At 34.1% G+C, this 14,818-nt stretch overlaps 1 protein-coding gene across 1 annotated transcript in view; it reads left to right on the top strand.

The window, feature by feature from the left end:
- The window catches only part of LOC124366056 (bumetanide-sensitive sodium-(potassium)-chloride cotransporter), a 175,030-nt gene that overhangs the window by 31,263 nt on the left and 128,949 nt on the right, over positions 1–14,818 (top strand). The window contains exon 3 of the mRNA XM_046822265.1: positions 13,343–13,378. Within this exon, the coding sequence (XP_046678221.1) occupies positions 13,343–13,378 (36 nt within the window). The remainder of the gene's footprint in view (positions 1–13,342; positions 13,379–14,818) is intronic.

Genomic DNA, 14,818 nt, shown 5'->3' on the forward strand with positions numbered 1-14,818 from the left:
TGAAATGAAATATTTAAGTATGAGGGTGTTTAAAGACAAATTAAAAAAAAAGTGTTAGCTTAAGGAATATTATTGTTTGGTTGTATATTGTATGTTTAGTTTATACATGACCTGAGTTATTTTGTAAAACAACACCAATGTTGAAAATCGCTCATGAATAAAGGCCTTTTTATTTATCTATTTATTTATAAGTAACTAGTACTTTTATACATTTCTCAATTCGTGACGTACCAAATAATTTGGCCCTGACAGCTGGAATAGGAACCGTGACCCACATATCTGTAAGTTATCCATTAGATCGATCTCAATTGGGTTGATTATAACCAGTATTGGGTGGCATCGCGTACACTGTGTCCGCTTCCAGGACCATCACCAACTGGTCTGCTGTTTAGTGCACCAATTAGTTAGTGCACTCGGTTCAATCTGGTGACGTCTAGATACGGGATGGAATTAACATTTTTACTTCATTAGTGCAGATGTGCTCCAATACCCTGATGAGTAAGCATGACGTAACGCAATGGATTCTCTCAGTATACAAAATTAATGTCTTGTGTGTGGACACCCTCGTAAAAGATAGCGGTGTACGACTTTATTTGAAGTAAATCACTACAAAAAAAGGAATAGACGAATTTGAAAAATTGTGATCCAGCCCACTATGATAATCAGAATGTTGACCTCGTAGTTCCACATTACGAAAACATTATTCTGTGAACGAATAATTATAATTTTATCCATACATAACCATCAAAATTGTGATACCTATACAAAACCGAATATAGGTTACATCCTTGATCGCAATGATCTATAATTATACACACAGGAGGTTTGAACTGATATAACATAAAAACATAGGAGAATGTCACACGATGTGTTACATACAGGTTTTTCTGAAGTTACAAAAAACATTTGAATTCTATACATCATGTCATTCTCGAGATACTCTGCTGGCAGACAGACAGTCAGAGTAAATAAATCTTAACATTCTCCCAACAACTAAAAAGAAGTTATTTTAGCTTAAGGATTGATAAACTTCACTGGCGGTCAGTCAAATGCCAAAGTTGTACATTCACCATCATATAGAATTTTTATATGTATGTATAAATGAAATTTGTTTGTAATGAATGTTTTTTTATTATTTGTTTTCTCTAAAGTTTAAATTTATTTTTTAACCTCGTATATTCACATATTTGTTTATTACGTTTTGATTTATAACAGTGTTAAAATAGTGAAGGTCTACACAACAAGTCACAAAGAGATTGTATTGTATAGGTTTATACTTGTGACCATATATTTTAATTTATTTTTATATTTTTAATTTTCTATTTACCATCATGGTTACCCATAAGACCAATGTAAAAATGTTCCCTAAATATTTCCCTGTGTCATGAACCATCAACAAACTCTGTGTTTCCTATATTTAAATAAAGCTTCATGGAAATATTTAAGTTTACAGGTCAGTAAATTTTGGCAATCTTGTTGACAGACGGACATATAGTTAGACAGTAAAGAATTCCTCCAAATCCACGAATCATAGTCTTCGCTCAACTAATTATTCTAATACATAGTACAAATAGCTAAGCTTATACAACGGGTTTAGGTTAAGTAATCATAAGTTACAGAATATGTGCGATTTAAAAGCAATCATAGTGGTATTGGCACACATGTCATGTCCTTGAGTTCTACTTTAATATTATACAAATGGCATGAGACGTATAGTACCTACACGATACTTTCCACTTATAGATCAAGAACAAGTACTTAAAACAGCCTGAAACTGCTTTCATTCGAATAATATGCTTCCGCAATTAGCAACAGCATCAACCATATGAGAGGAAAAGATAAAATTATAAACATTTTTAGTAAAATATTATATGTTTGTTCGTGAACATTTTTATATATTTTAATTGTTGGCCTGTAAAAAAATATATAATCACATACAATTTAAAGTATGGACAAATACTGTGACCGATAATTTTTTTTTTACTACTAACAACCAAACGTAATGGAAAATACTACTTACTCACATCTTAGATAAACGTAGTACCCAAAAATGTTTACTAATATTGTGAATACAGCTGTTAGTTTTTACTAAGTATTATTAAGAGTAAATGTTTTTTTTACGTTTATCCACTTTAAACCGTCTTTTATTCCTGAAAATATTTTAGTATCCCTAATTATAAGATGTAATTATTTAAAAATAAAAAATAAAATATAGACTATTAAGTGTTTAAAATTAACATTAAAAGTGATTTGAGTATCGTCATTTAGTTTATAACAAATCGTGTTCTATCTGTTTTACAAGAAGGTGGTAATTTGACTTTTACCAAAATTTACATCATCGTATTAACCGTTACGAGTTATTATGGACGCAACATGGGCTTTTCGAAATCGAGTTGTTGTCCACCCATCTAACCATTCGTGTATTCGAAAAAATTAGGACTAAAGGTTCAAAGAGCAGTACATTTGTCTGTCTGTGGAATATTCTTGGTATAAAGATCATATAAGAAGACGCTGAGCATATAGGTGCTTGGTTGTCCTGGAAAGGACTGTATTGTTTTAGAGTTTATATTTTTAAAGCGTATTCCGCCTGAATACGCTTTATATGTCAGTCTGTGCACTAAATATGTTATTACGCTCTGTCTAGTGCTTTATTTAACACATCCGTACTACCAAAATGTACAGAGCTGCAATTTTGGGCGAACTGCAAAAATGTATTTTCTCTAGTGCATAACAAATTATTTACACTATTTGAAATAATATATTTTTCCATTAATACAATATATTTATTGATTTGTGATTTCCTACAGAGTAATAGTAAATATTTAAATAAATTTTGAGTTTATATATTTAATCATGTATAACTAATTACTATTTATATATATTTTTGACACAATCATGGCAGTTCCGTCCGTTCCACACCTATGTATTAATAAAGTTTCATCGTAATGAATTATTGTATCGGAATTATTTAATCTAAGAACATAGTAATTAGTTTTTTCTTTCTATTTAGAGACCACAAATATTCACAATTTACATTTTTTATTTCTATGTACCCAAAGGATATTTTAAATAAATATTAGTTGATTAGCTTTTATTGGGAAGTTACAGTTAATTTTAAGGGAGTTATTATTGATATTTTATGTATTTCCCTTATGTGCCTAAATTAATTTAATTTACATTTATTGTTAAGTTATATCAACACGTATTCGATAAGTTATTGTTTGTAACAGATCAGTGAACCAAGCTCCAGCAAAAATGATCCATCCGTGAGTACGAGATAACGATGAGTTAACATTAATTTTACAAACTCTCTTTTGTTTTGTTTACCTAGTTAGTCAGTACACAGTGAATGCGGTTGTATACAGGTAACTATTTACGAAGTTACATGTGGTATGGTATGGAAGCTATTGAAATGTAAGCTGTTAGCCGTAAATCTCGTGACCTTTCCATTACTGGATATACTGCCAGCATGAAACATAATTTAAGCAACTAAATATAATTAATTGAGTTCCCTAGGATTTTAAAATAATTCTAACTTTATCTCCAAATTATGAATTAAACCATAGTTGACCCTTCACCTTTTAATTAAACATATTATGACTCAAACTTGTGATATATAGAAGAATAACATACGTGTATATCATCAATGTTGTTCAGGCTGAGTCGAAAACTGATATTACAGTTTAATCTTGTAATATTGCAGATACACCGTGGAGAGCCACCTAATAACAAGAAAATCTTTTAAGCAAAAACGTTATTGTTTTTGTTCTAAAATTGTTTAACTTAGGATGGTTTAAATTCAAAATTTAACACAAATATTAGCCAATTATTTTCATCCTTGATTAAAGTTAAGTACATTGTAATAGTAGTTTACTCAAATTAACAATAATTAAGTAGGTGCGATTCATGTGTATTTGTGGCCACAGTATTAAACTTAAATATCAGCTTTCTCGTAGTCACAGTGCAGCAATGACGTGTTCAGTGGTGATTCAAGTAAATCGATTCAAGATTTCTTTGCAGATTACATATATTTAAAAATGGGTAAGTATGCGGAATTGTTATTAAACTATTATAAGTTGTAATAGATGTACTTTTTATAATTTGAACCTAAAAGTCTTGCACATCGTAAAATACATAATTCTAACTGTATAGGAATCATACCTATCAAATTTGTACCATTTACAAATTTTACCACTATTGAAAAACTTATTTATTTACACCCCTTCAGAGAAAAATGTTTGGAACACAATATATTTGTCTATAATGTCCACAATATGAAGGAGGCTTCTAAGGCCCAATGTTGAACTTTATAGAATGATATTTCTTGTTCTAAAGATTTGTTAAAGGTCGATATAGTTGATGGACATGTCAGGTAATATTTTTATGAGGATACTATTTATTTTATGTTAAAACATTCGCAATCTACTTTCAATGAGGTAAATAATTGTTCATATGCGATTTGAAACATTGTTATTAAGTGACTACAACATATTTATCCATGTTATAAATATGTAATACATGAGATCTAAATTAATAATTTTAATAATTAAAAAAATAAATACAGTTTAGTTAATTTTTATATCTTCAAACCGTTAAAGATAACCTCTGCGTGTGCTGTGTTATTCTTCTTTAAAGATGGTGATTGGCGATGGATGACTTAAAATAATCATAGGATTTCGGACATGTAACACCGTTCTATGTTACAAAAAGTATCAAATTACGTTTCGAAAATTGGAACCCATCTAACTATTAAGGTGTCAAAGACCCCTAACTTATAAATCCACAAATTTATTAAAACAATAAATACGGCATTTAACTGCTACTCAATAACTAGCAGGGCAACAAATAATAATTTCCACTAAATATTTGCTAATGTTAAAACACGTATATACAATGCATATATTTTTTTATTACTTAGTGACTTATTCTTTATATTGCAAGTCACAAATATTCCTCTAGTATACCAACAACATAAGGTTCAGACTGAAGAGAATATGCATAAACTGATGTGTGCACAAATCTGGGTAACATATTGGATGTCCAGGAAAGATCACTAGCCGCAAATTTAGAAATTTGCAGCCCTTCCTAAGTGTGCAGGGCTGTTGCTAGATTAGACAAAAGGGTACAAAGGCGCTCCGAGTCTGCCCGCATTGACGGGTTAAGCTGATTCAAAGCTAGCTTGTTCTTCTTCCGAAGAGATATGATTGAGATTAACTTCTTATATCCTTGCTTACGGATCTTGACAGGAGGCGGCCCATTCCCCCAACTTTAACTGTACAGAGTATACTGCCTTTTCAGAAGCAGCTAAAAGGCTCTTTTAGGACTGAATGCAATTTCTAAGCTTCTTGTCCTTAGAGGGAAAAAATATGACAAGATAATTTCCGAAAACCTTCGGTATTATTGGTTTAACTGTAGGCTGTAGGCAAGAGCGATATTACAAACATATTAAAATTATTTTAAAGATATATATATATATAAATGATTTCTCCATTATTTGGCCCACCTTGTGACACTAACATTAATAAATACGGTTATAAAAAGTTATTTGGAGGGAAAACTGAATTCGTTTTTGTATACTGTTTTCTGTTTAATAGTCTAGATTGATAGAGCTTGAAATATGTAATAAACCGTTTAGTGTAAATGTAAAATTACAACATACAAAAGGTGTTAAAGAAGTACACATCATAAAGATAATCGTTTACGGTAATTGATACGAAGATTTAATTTTAAAGTATTTCTTACTCAGTTTAGCTTTTTATAGTGTATGTATGACGTTTTGTGATTTACTTTTAAAATTAAATAAATTAGAATCCCTACCAAAATGTTTTCAAATATAATTGTAATTAGCTATATAATTAAAAATAACCAGACTTCATTAAAAATTATCTTCATAAGTAACCTCGTATTTTGACGTCAATTAAAAAAATGTATAAAGAAAAAAAACAATATGTTATAAGAATGTTATATATGGATATGGAGATAATTATTTCTAAATTTTGACACATTTTTATTATTTTATAATACAGTTCAGAAACGTAGGTAACAGTTATTTTAATAATTTTCTCAATTCACGATGTGCCGAATCAATTGGCCCTGAAAGCTGGAATAGGAACCGTGACCCACACATCTGTAAGTTATCCATTAGATCGATCTCAATTGGGTTGATTATAACCAGTATTGGGTGGCATCGCGTACACTGTGTCCGCTTCCAGGACCATCACCAACTGGTCTGCTGTTTAGTGCACCAATTAGTTAGTGCACTCGGTTCAATCTGGTGACGTCTGGATACGGGATGTAATTAACATTTTTACTTCATTAGTATAGATGTGCTCTACAATACTGGAAGGAGCGGGCATGACGTAAAATCAAATCAAATCAAATCAAATCAGCTTTATTGCAGCGACAATATTACACTGTATAGCAAACGTCACAAATTTTAATCTAAAATATTTTACATTCATGCCACAAAATTCTCATTTACACATACAATTTTACACTTATGCACCTTTCATCCTTCGCCAATATATCCCACTTTAAACAGCAGAATCAGTCATGTAATTGGGCGGTCTCCCAGTTAAATGCCAAAAACTCCCCTGCATTATAAAATGCTTGTGACACCAAGAGATGTTTAAGGCGCCTTTTGAACGCCTTGGGCGTTGGGGAATTTTTTATTGAATTTGGCAGTCTGTTAATAAAATTAATACCTGCCTGCGAGGGCAGGTGTTCAAAAAACCACTGTTCTGTGGCTTGCAGTTCGTAGTAATTCTCTACCTCGTGTCTCATGCGTATGTATGTCCCGGCCTCTGGTTAAGGCACACTTATACATAACAAAACAAAGTGGTTTATAAAATGTACAGACACGGGGAGAGTTAACAGCTGTAATTCCTTAAAAGCTTGCCTGCACGACTCTCTGAATTTTATTTTTGCAATTATTCGAATAGCTTTTTTTTGGAGTTTGAATGCTCTCTGAAACTGAGATCTTGCGCACGCTCCCCACAGGACCACTCCGTAAGACAAATGGGGGTAAATTAAGCCATAATACGCGTTATCAGTACCTGACTTGGGCAGTATTTTGCTAAGGATCTCAAGACATAAATGCCTGAGGAAATTTTTGCGCAAACATGATTGATGTGTTCATTCCAAGTCAACCCTCGATCAAGGTGTATTCCTAGGAATTTTGAAGAGAGTACTTCTTCCAGTGTGGAATCAGCTAGCAAGACGGCAGATCCACAATGGTTGCCTACATCGCGCAAGGCAAAATTTAAAACGTTGGATTTTGAGGAGTTTGTTGTGAGATTGAGGCTTTGGAAGTATTGTACACAGTTATTGATGTCAACAAAGGCCTGTTGTTCCAACACTTCACTTGATCTTGCACTAAAACAGAGAGTCGTATCATCAGCATACTGCACTAGTCCTCCATGCAGAAGTGATGATCCTATGTCGTTGACATAAAGCAGGAAAAGCACAGGACTGAGAATGGATCCCTGGGGAACACCGTACCTCAGTTCTATTGGTTTTGACAATTGATTTGATATTTGGACAACTTGGGATCTATGACTTAGAAATGAGCTAAGCCATTTAAGGGGCAACGCCTCTGATGCCATGGGACCCAAGTCTGTCGAGCAGTATGCTATGGTCAACACAGTCGAATGCTTTGGACAAGTCTAAGAACACACTCATTGTGTGGTTCCGACATTCTATTCCCTCTACAATCATATCGACAAGACTCACTACTGCGTTCTGTCGTCGATTTGCCCTTTCTGAATCCAAATTGTTCATATGAGAGCTGACTGTATTTGTCCAAAAATTGAAGCATTCTTATGAGAAAAAGCTTTTAAAAAATTTTGCTCAATACTGGCAAAATTGAGACAGGGCCGATAGTTATTGATTGAAAATTGATCGTCTTTTTTGAAAATTGGAACAACTTTTGCAATTTTCAGGAGGGAGGGGGAAAACTCCTGTTTGGAATGAAGAATTTACCAATTTGTTTAAAAGGTCTCACCAAATGCTTGCAGCATTGTTTGATGAGCCATGTGGACATTAGATTAAGATCATTTGACTTTTTGGCTGGGAGCTTCTGAATAATACGGTGAAGCTCATCCTCAGTGACAGGCGTCAGCAACATTGAGGCAGCTGGACTCTGTCTTCGCGAGGGACGTACCTGCGGTTTCAGACGGCCGAGGACTTTGCCCAACAGCAACGGATGCGAAAAAATTCGTTAAACTGATTGGCAACCTCAGTTCCATCCTCCACAAGTATATTCCCATTTTTAATTTTGATTTGTTTTTTAACTTTTGTTTTATTATTAATGATGTCCCAAGTTGTTTTTGAAATATTTTTAGAATATAGAATAGATTTGGAGACATCGTATGCTTCGCAGCTTGGATCACTTTCCTGTAAATTTTTTTGTATTTTTTGAAGAATGTTTTGAAATTTTCATTACAAGTACGTTTGTTAATTTCAGAGAAAAAATTTCACTTTCTCTCTCGAGACCAGAATACCTTTTGTGATCCATCTGTTTTTTGACGTTTTTTTCGCAAATATTAATCGTTTTTGTAGGGCAGCATGTGTTAATATGGAAATTTAGGAACGTCGTTAAATATTTTGAACTGCTGCTCTACAGATTGAGAAGAGTGAAGGAAAACTCCACTTTTCTGTTGACAGGGAAGTGTTGAGGTGAGCGATGTTTTCTGGCCTTGTGTCCCCTCTTATTGTTTGGTTAATTTTGGGCTCCCTTTCAAGTTTCATTCCACTGACGACAGCTTCTTGCCCGTAGTGGTCAGATATAGCTGTGTTTACCACAGACACCGCGACACTTGGATGGTTGGTGATGATGTTGTCGATAGCTGATTGGGTTGTAGCCGTCACTCTCGTCGGAGTTTTGACTAACAACTCCAGGTCGAATGACCTAAGTAAATCAACTAATCGAACTGTGGAATGGTGTGTGTTGTCCAACGCGTCAATGTTAAAATCCCCCATCACGACATATTCCTGATGTTGATCAGTCAGGTCCTGTCAGTAATTGTTCGAATTTTGAGAAAAAAATATCTTCGTTTCCACTGGGAGACCTATATATTCCGATCACTACTAATTTTGATTTTGTCTGTTTGAATTTTGATTCCGACTGCTTCATAATCTTTTTTCGAGTGATTCTTGGATCGGAAAGGGGGCAAACGTGAAATTTTGTTTTATAAAAATAGCAACCCCTCCTCCTTTGGAGTAGGGTCTACAGTACTACGCGGAAGCCAATTTGCAATTTGGAATTTTGCACAGTGCGATGTTATCACTGTTGAAACCGTTTTCAGTGACAACAAGAAGATCTGTTTTGAGATCCTCGCACATGAGTTGAATTTCTTCCAATTTGTTGGTTGCGAATTGAGCATTTTGATGAAGCAGTTTCAGTTCAATTTGTTTTGTAAATTTTAGAGTTTGTTCGTTTTTGATGGGCGATTCTTTGCCAATTTTGTCCGCTGATTTAAAGAGGGGTCCCTAAAAAAACAGTCTCAATTCTTTGCTCTTGTAAATTTGAAGCTGCAGAAATGGACAACAGGGCCGTTTCTTTCATCTTCCTTCACGGCGTCGTCACAAGATATAGTCGGCATCGGGGGCCCTGGAGTCAACTGTATAGAGTCTGACGGTGGCGGTGACGGTGGCGGTGGCGGCGGCGGTGGCAGTGACGGCGACAGCGACGGTGGTGGCGGCGGCGGCGGTGGCAGTGACGGCGGGCAGTGACGGTGGTGGCGGCGGCGGCGGCAGCATTGGTGGGACAGCAATGAGGGTGTCAGGAACAACCTCAGCCTTCCTGGCCGCAGCAGGCGAGGCGCTCAACCCGCCAAGAGCCTCCACGACGAGTCTGGCCAGCTGCCACTTCCCTCTAGTGTGAAGATGCATCCCGTGCCTCGTAAAGTGCTTCCGCTGCAGTCTGTTCATATCTAGGACAGAGATGTGGTGCCTAGCAGCCAGATCTTCTATATAGGCATTCACGAGGGCGGTGTGCTGGTTAATATCGTGCGTAGAGGGCAAGTCGTGACGATGGGGCCAGCGTGGCGACAATCAGCCTGTTGTGAGAAGCTACGGACGTGATCCTCTTCTCCAGGTTGTCGTATATATTCCGCTGCTCCCCCGGCCGCAAGGTCATTGGTTCCGGCGATCAGGACGCTGCATCGAGTCCCTTTCGTCACCGGCTGAGGTTGGGATGAGGTGATCTGAAGCAGCCTCGCCCCAGGCTTGCAGACCCCCGTCACGGAAACGCGTCGAGAGAGGAGCTGGGATGTCATTCCAGCGATTTGGCGGACGTGGCTATCTCCCTCGATCACAACCGACTCGAAAGGTATGGGGTTAGATACAGGTAGTGGAAGAGGTTTTTGGTTTTTCGGTTGTTATTTTTACATTTAATTGAAATTTTGGTAGGCTTTGGTGGTGAAAATGGTGTCAGGTTCGAAACTTTAGGTGGTTAGGAGGCTGTGAATTACCTGGTTTACACTGTTTCGAGGGGTGCTTAAGGACAGGAAATGGATTGTTTGTTTTTTTGTTTTTTTTTGTTTTTTTTTGTGAATGAATCATCGCACTATACAAAATTAAAGCCTTATGTATGTGCAAACATAAGCTACAGATTGTGCTATACGAAATTTGTTTATAAAGTAAAACTCCTACAGGAGAAGGTATAAACGAATGTGCGCTTCAGCCTATTAAGTAAATCATAGTTTCTACCTCTTCGCAGCACGTTACGCTAACGTAAATCCGTTAAGGAATATTTGTAATTCGACCAATGAATATCGATTGGAATCTTAAAACTTATCCAAAATCAAATATAAATTTTCAATATTTTTCTTAATGACCCCTTATTATACACAGGAGTGATTTTAAACCGGCATAGAATATAAAAATACAGGAGAACAATACACCACATGTCACATAAAGGGCTTTACTGAGGGTAATTGCAAAATTTGAAGTGTATACGTAATTTCATTATAGAGATTTTCTGCGGACAGATAGAAAACAAACAGCGTAAAGAAAAAAAATGTAACACTCTCCCGACTGCTAAAGAGAATTTGTGTCACCATACGGAGAGACGCTCAGCCAAATGCTAAAGTTGTACATTAACAATCTTATAACTTATTTTTATGTATGTAGAGATGTTGTTTGATTGGAAATTTTAAATTCTACAGATGTAATATATCTAAAAATATCTTTCTACATTAAACATTATAATTTATTTCTTTAATTTGACGTTTATAGCTTGATAAAATAGTGAAAATCAACAAACAGAGTCACCAATATTTGGTTTATTTGTTTGTTAGTTAATACCTAACTAGTTATTATAAGATATATTAAAATCTCACATGATTTTACTTAAATACTTTACAAATTATTCGATTTCATTGCCTCATTACCATCATGGTTACCTATAAAAACAATATAAAAATATTCTTTAGTGTTTAGCTAAATCCCATGGAGTGCAATACACCATCATCTAACTATGTGTTTGATATATTTAAATACAGCTTCAGGAAAAAATGTCTTGTCTATCGGACAGTTAATTTTCTGACACATCGAGTTGACAGACATATATGAATGAAATTCTCCAGCTCCACGAGTGATAGGCTTCGTTCCGGCTTAACTAATTATTGCACAGCACAGTACACATAGCAATGTTTATAACGGATTCAGGTTAACGGTCAATGTTATTCCGTCTTAAATGACGGGATATGAGTAATGCAAGAGTAATCATGTGATATTGATACGTAAGTCACGTGCGTGAGTAAAATCTACAGTTGTATCACACAACCAGCATGAGACTTACAGCTACTTACACGATACTTTCCACCACTTACAGATTGTATCACACAACCAGCATGAGACTTACAGCTACTTACACGATACTTTCCACCACTTACAGATTGTATCACAGCTGCTTAAAACAGCCTGAAACTGCTTTCATCCGAATAATTTGATTCCAATGCAATGTTATACGATGAAAATAGACCATATAAACATATTTGAAATAGTAGGGTCTAAGTATGTGAGGAAAAGTAAAAGTATTAAAAAGTTCAAGTTTAATGTTACTTCCTGTACCTGTTTATATCTGTTAACATTTAAGATGGGACTTTAAATAAATACATAATTACATACAATTTGGAGCAAGGTTGATTACGGTAACTACGATAATGGTTTATAACTACTAACAACAACCAAACGTAATGATAAATATTACTTACTTAAACGTATTGGCTAAGGTATGTTTATTAACATTACGAAGACTTCTGTTAGACTTTGATAACTATGATTTTGAATAAGAACTATTTTGATTAAAAGTAGACTTTTTATCTAATTTCAACCGGTAATTATTCCTGAAAATATTTTAGAAACTCTTGATTTTAAGATTGATTCCGTTTAGAATGCAATAAAATATATTTATTATTGCTAATTAACATAAAAAAAGATTTTAAAATTGTCTAGCACCTTGTAAAAACTTGTAGTCTACACGTTTTTCAAAAGAGGTTGCAAATTGGGTTTGTACTAAATCTGACAAGATCGTATTATTTGATAAAAGTTGTTAAGAAACAAACGTGGACGTTTTGAAATCAAGTCCGCTGTTCGCTCGTCAGTCCATTCCTGCTTTGAAAAAATTGTATTAAAACGAACCCCATTGATTCGGGAACAAAGCTAGTAAAAAGACTCCTTGGTTTGAACTTCTTTGGTACTTGAAAAATTCGAGGTAGAAAAATCGTAGAGACCTGAAACTGGGTATATAGGTTTCGCGTAGTCTTAGAAAGGACGTTATTGATTTGGGATTTGAAAGATCAAAGGAAAGTCCGCACACATATCTCTGTAAGCTTATTATGTTTTGTTTGGGTGTACATTTTCTCTATATTTATCTCTATATAAACGATAAAAATATGCTAAAGAATAGACTTTTCTATTAATAAAACTTTTTTATGTACTTTATGATTCCACGAAAAGCAATAAAAATATATTCAAATACATTTTTATAGCTTAGTAAATATTATTATATATATTGTGGACAAAACCATGGGACTTCCACAAGTTTCGATATAAAGTATTATTAATATGGCATCTTAATGAAACATTATATCAGATTTTGTATAAACTAACCTTCCAATATAGTAATTGGGTCTTTACTTTTTATTTTGAGACCACAGCTACACACGATCTATATTTTCTCCTCCCAATGTACCCAAAGTATATTTTAAATATATAATAATTTATTAGCTTTAATTGGGTGAGTAAATTTAATTCATTGTAAGAGAGTTATTATTAAAATAATAGTTTGTATTTCTCTTATGTCTGCAACGTAATTTTAAGTTATTTTTTGTTACAGATCAGTCAACCAAGCTCTAGCAAAGATGAGCTATCCGTGAGTACGAGATCACGATGAATTATCATTATTGTAACAAACTATCTTTTGTATTGTTTTACCGTTTCAGTCAGCAATCAGTATATAAGATTATATACGGATAACTAATTACAATGTTCTGGTATGGTATGGAAGCTATTGGAACGTAACCAGTTAGCCGAGAATTAACTCACCTGATCATTACTAGATATTCCGCCAGACACAGTAATAATTATAACTATTAAATAAAATGACTAAAATGAATAATTAAATAAAATGAATAAAAGCGTTTCTTAGGACTTTTGAACTAGATTCATCTTTATCCCCTAATTATGAACTAAAACATAAGTATTCCTTCACCTATTTATCGAACTTTTGAGAGGCATAGTTGTGATGTATAAATAAACATCTTACATGTATATGATCAAGGTTCGGACGTAGTCCATAATCTGCTATTATAATTAATCTTTAAATATTAAACAAGAAACAATGTTAAACAAGAGACGTTTGCGTTTTTGTTGTAAAACGTTTGTACTTAAGATAGCCGTTAAAATCCCCAGTAAATATTATGAGATTTCATAGATAAACTAATTTTCTAAAGCAATGTTTTACAGAATTACGTAACAAAAGAAGTTACTAATTTCTAGAGAGTCGTTAAAAAAGTTAAAAATCATTAGTTAGGTGCGAATCCTGTGTATGTGTAGCCTTAGTATATTAACTTAAATATCGGGATTCGAGCTGATTAATATTTGTATCATCACTAGTGAGATCAGTTTGTTATAATGTGAGAAACTTCTCACTAGGGAGCTGTGGATACCCTCTAATGACTAAATGTCGTCTTGCTAGCAGTAAAAAGGCAATTCTTTGCAATTTATAAGAAGTAAACTCGGGTATGACGTCCTTGTTTTACTGCGGGAAGTATATGCGAAACTTCCAGTAGGAAAAAATAATAGCCTAAATGTTGGGAAAATTGCTGCAATTATTTTAACATCATCCAGTTATCAGTCTTCCTTGTATATTTAAAACATGAGAAATTAGTACCAATGAACAAATAGAGGCATTTCTCTGAATTACTAATCTTGCATAAATCAGTCACAGTGCAGCAATGACGTATTAAGTAAAGGTTCAAGTAAATAAATTTATCATTTTTTTGCAGGTTAGGTATAATTAAAATGTCATCAGTGTGTTTAATTGTTATTAAATTGTTGTGCGGTTTGATATATGTAACATTTTGTAAGCTTGAATCTAAAAAGTCTTTTACATCGTAAATGTATTACAATCAAACATTAAACAAGTGTTACTGCTAGTATTAAGCGATTTTACAGGTCAAGTACATCAATATAACAAGTTTGTTACAAATTTGACAAAGAATAACACGTATTTCAGGATAACGTGTAATAAGTTTGTCTGAAGTAGTTAATTACTATTTATTTGACCGGAAATAGGAATTTCATCCCAAAT

This window comes from Homalodisca vitripennis, chromosome 7 (assembly GCF_021130785.1).
Source record: "Homalodisca vitripennis isolate AUS2020 chromosome 7, UT_GWSS_2.1, whole genome shotgun sequence".
NCBI lineage: Eukaryota > Metazoa > Arthropoda > Insecta > Hemiptera > Cicadellidae > Homalodisca > Homalodisca vitripennis.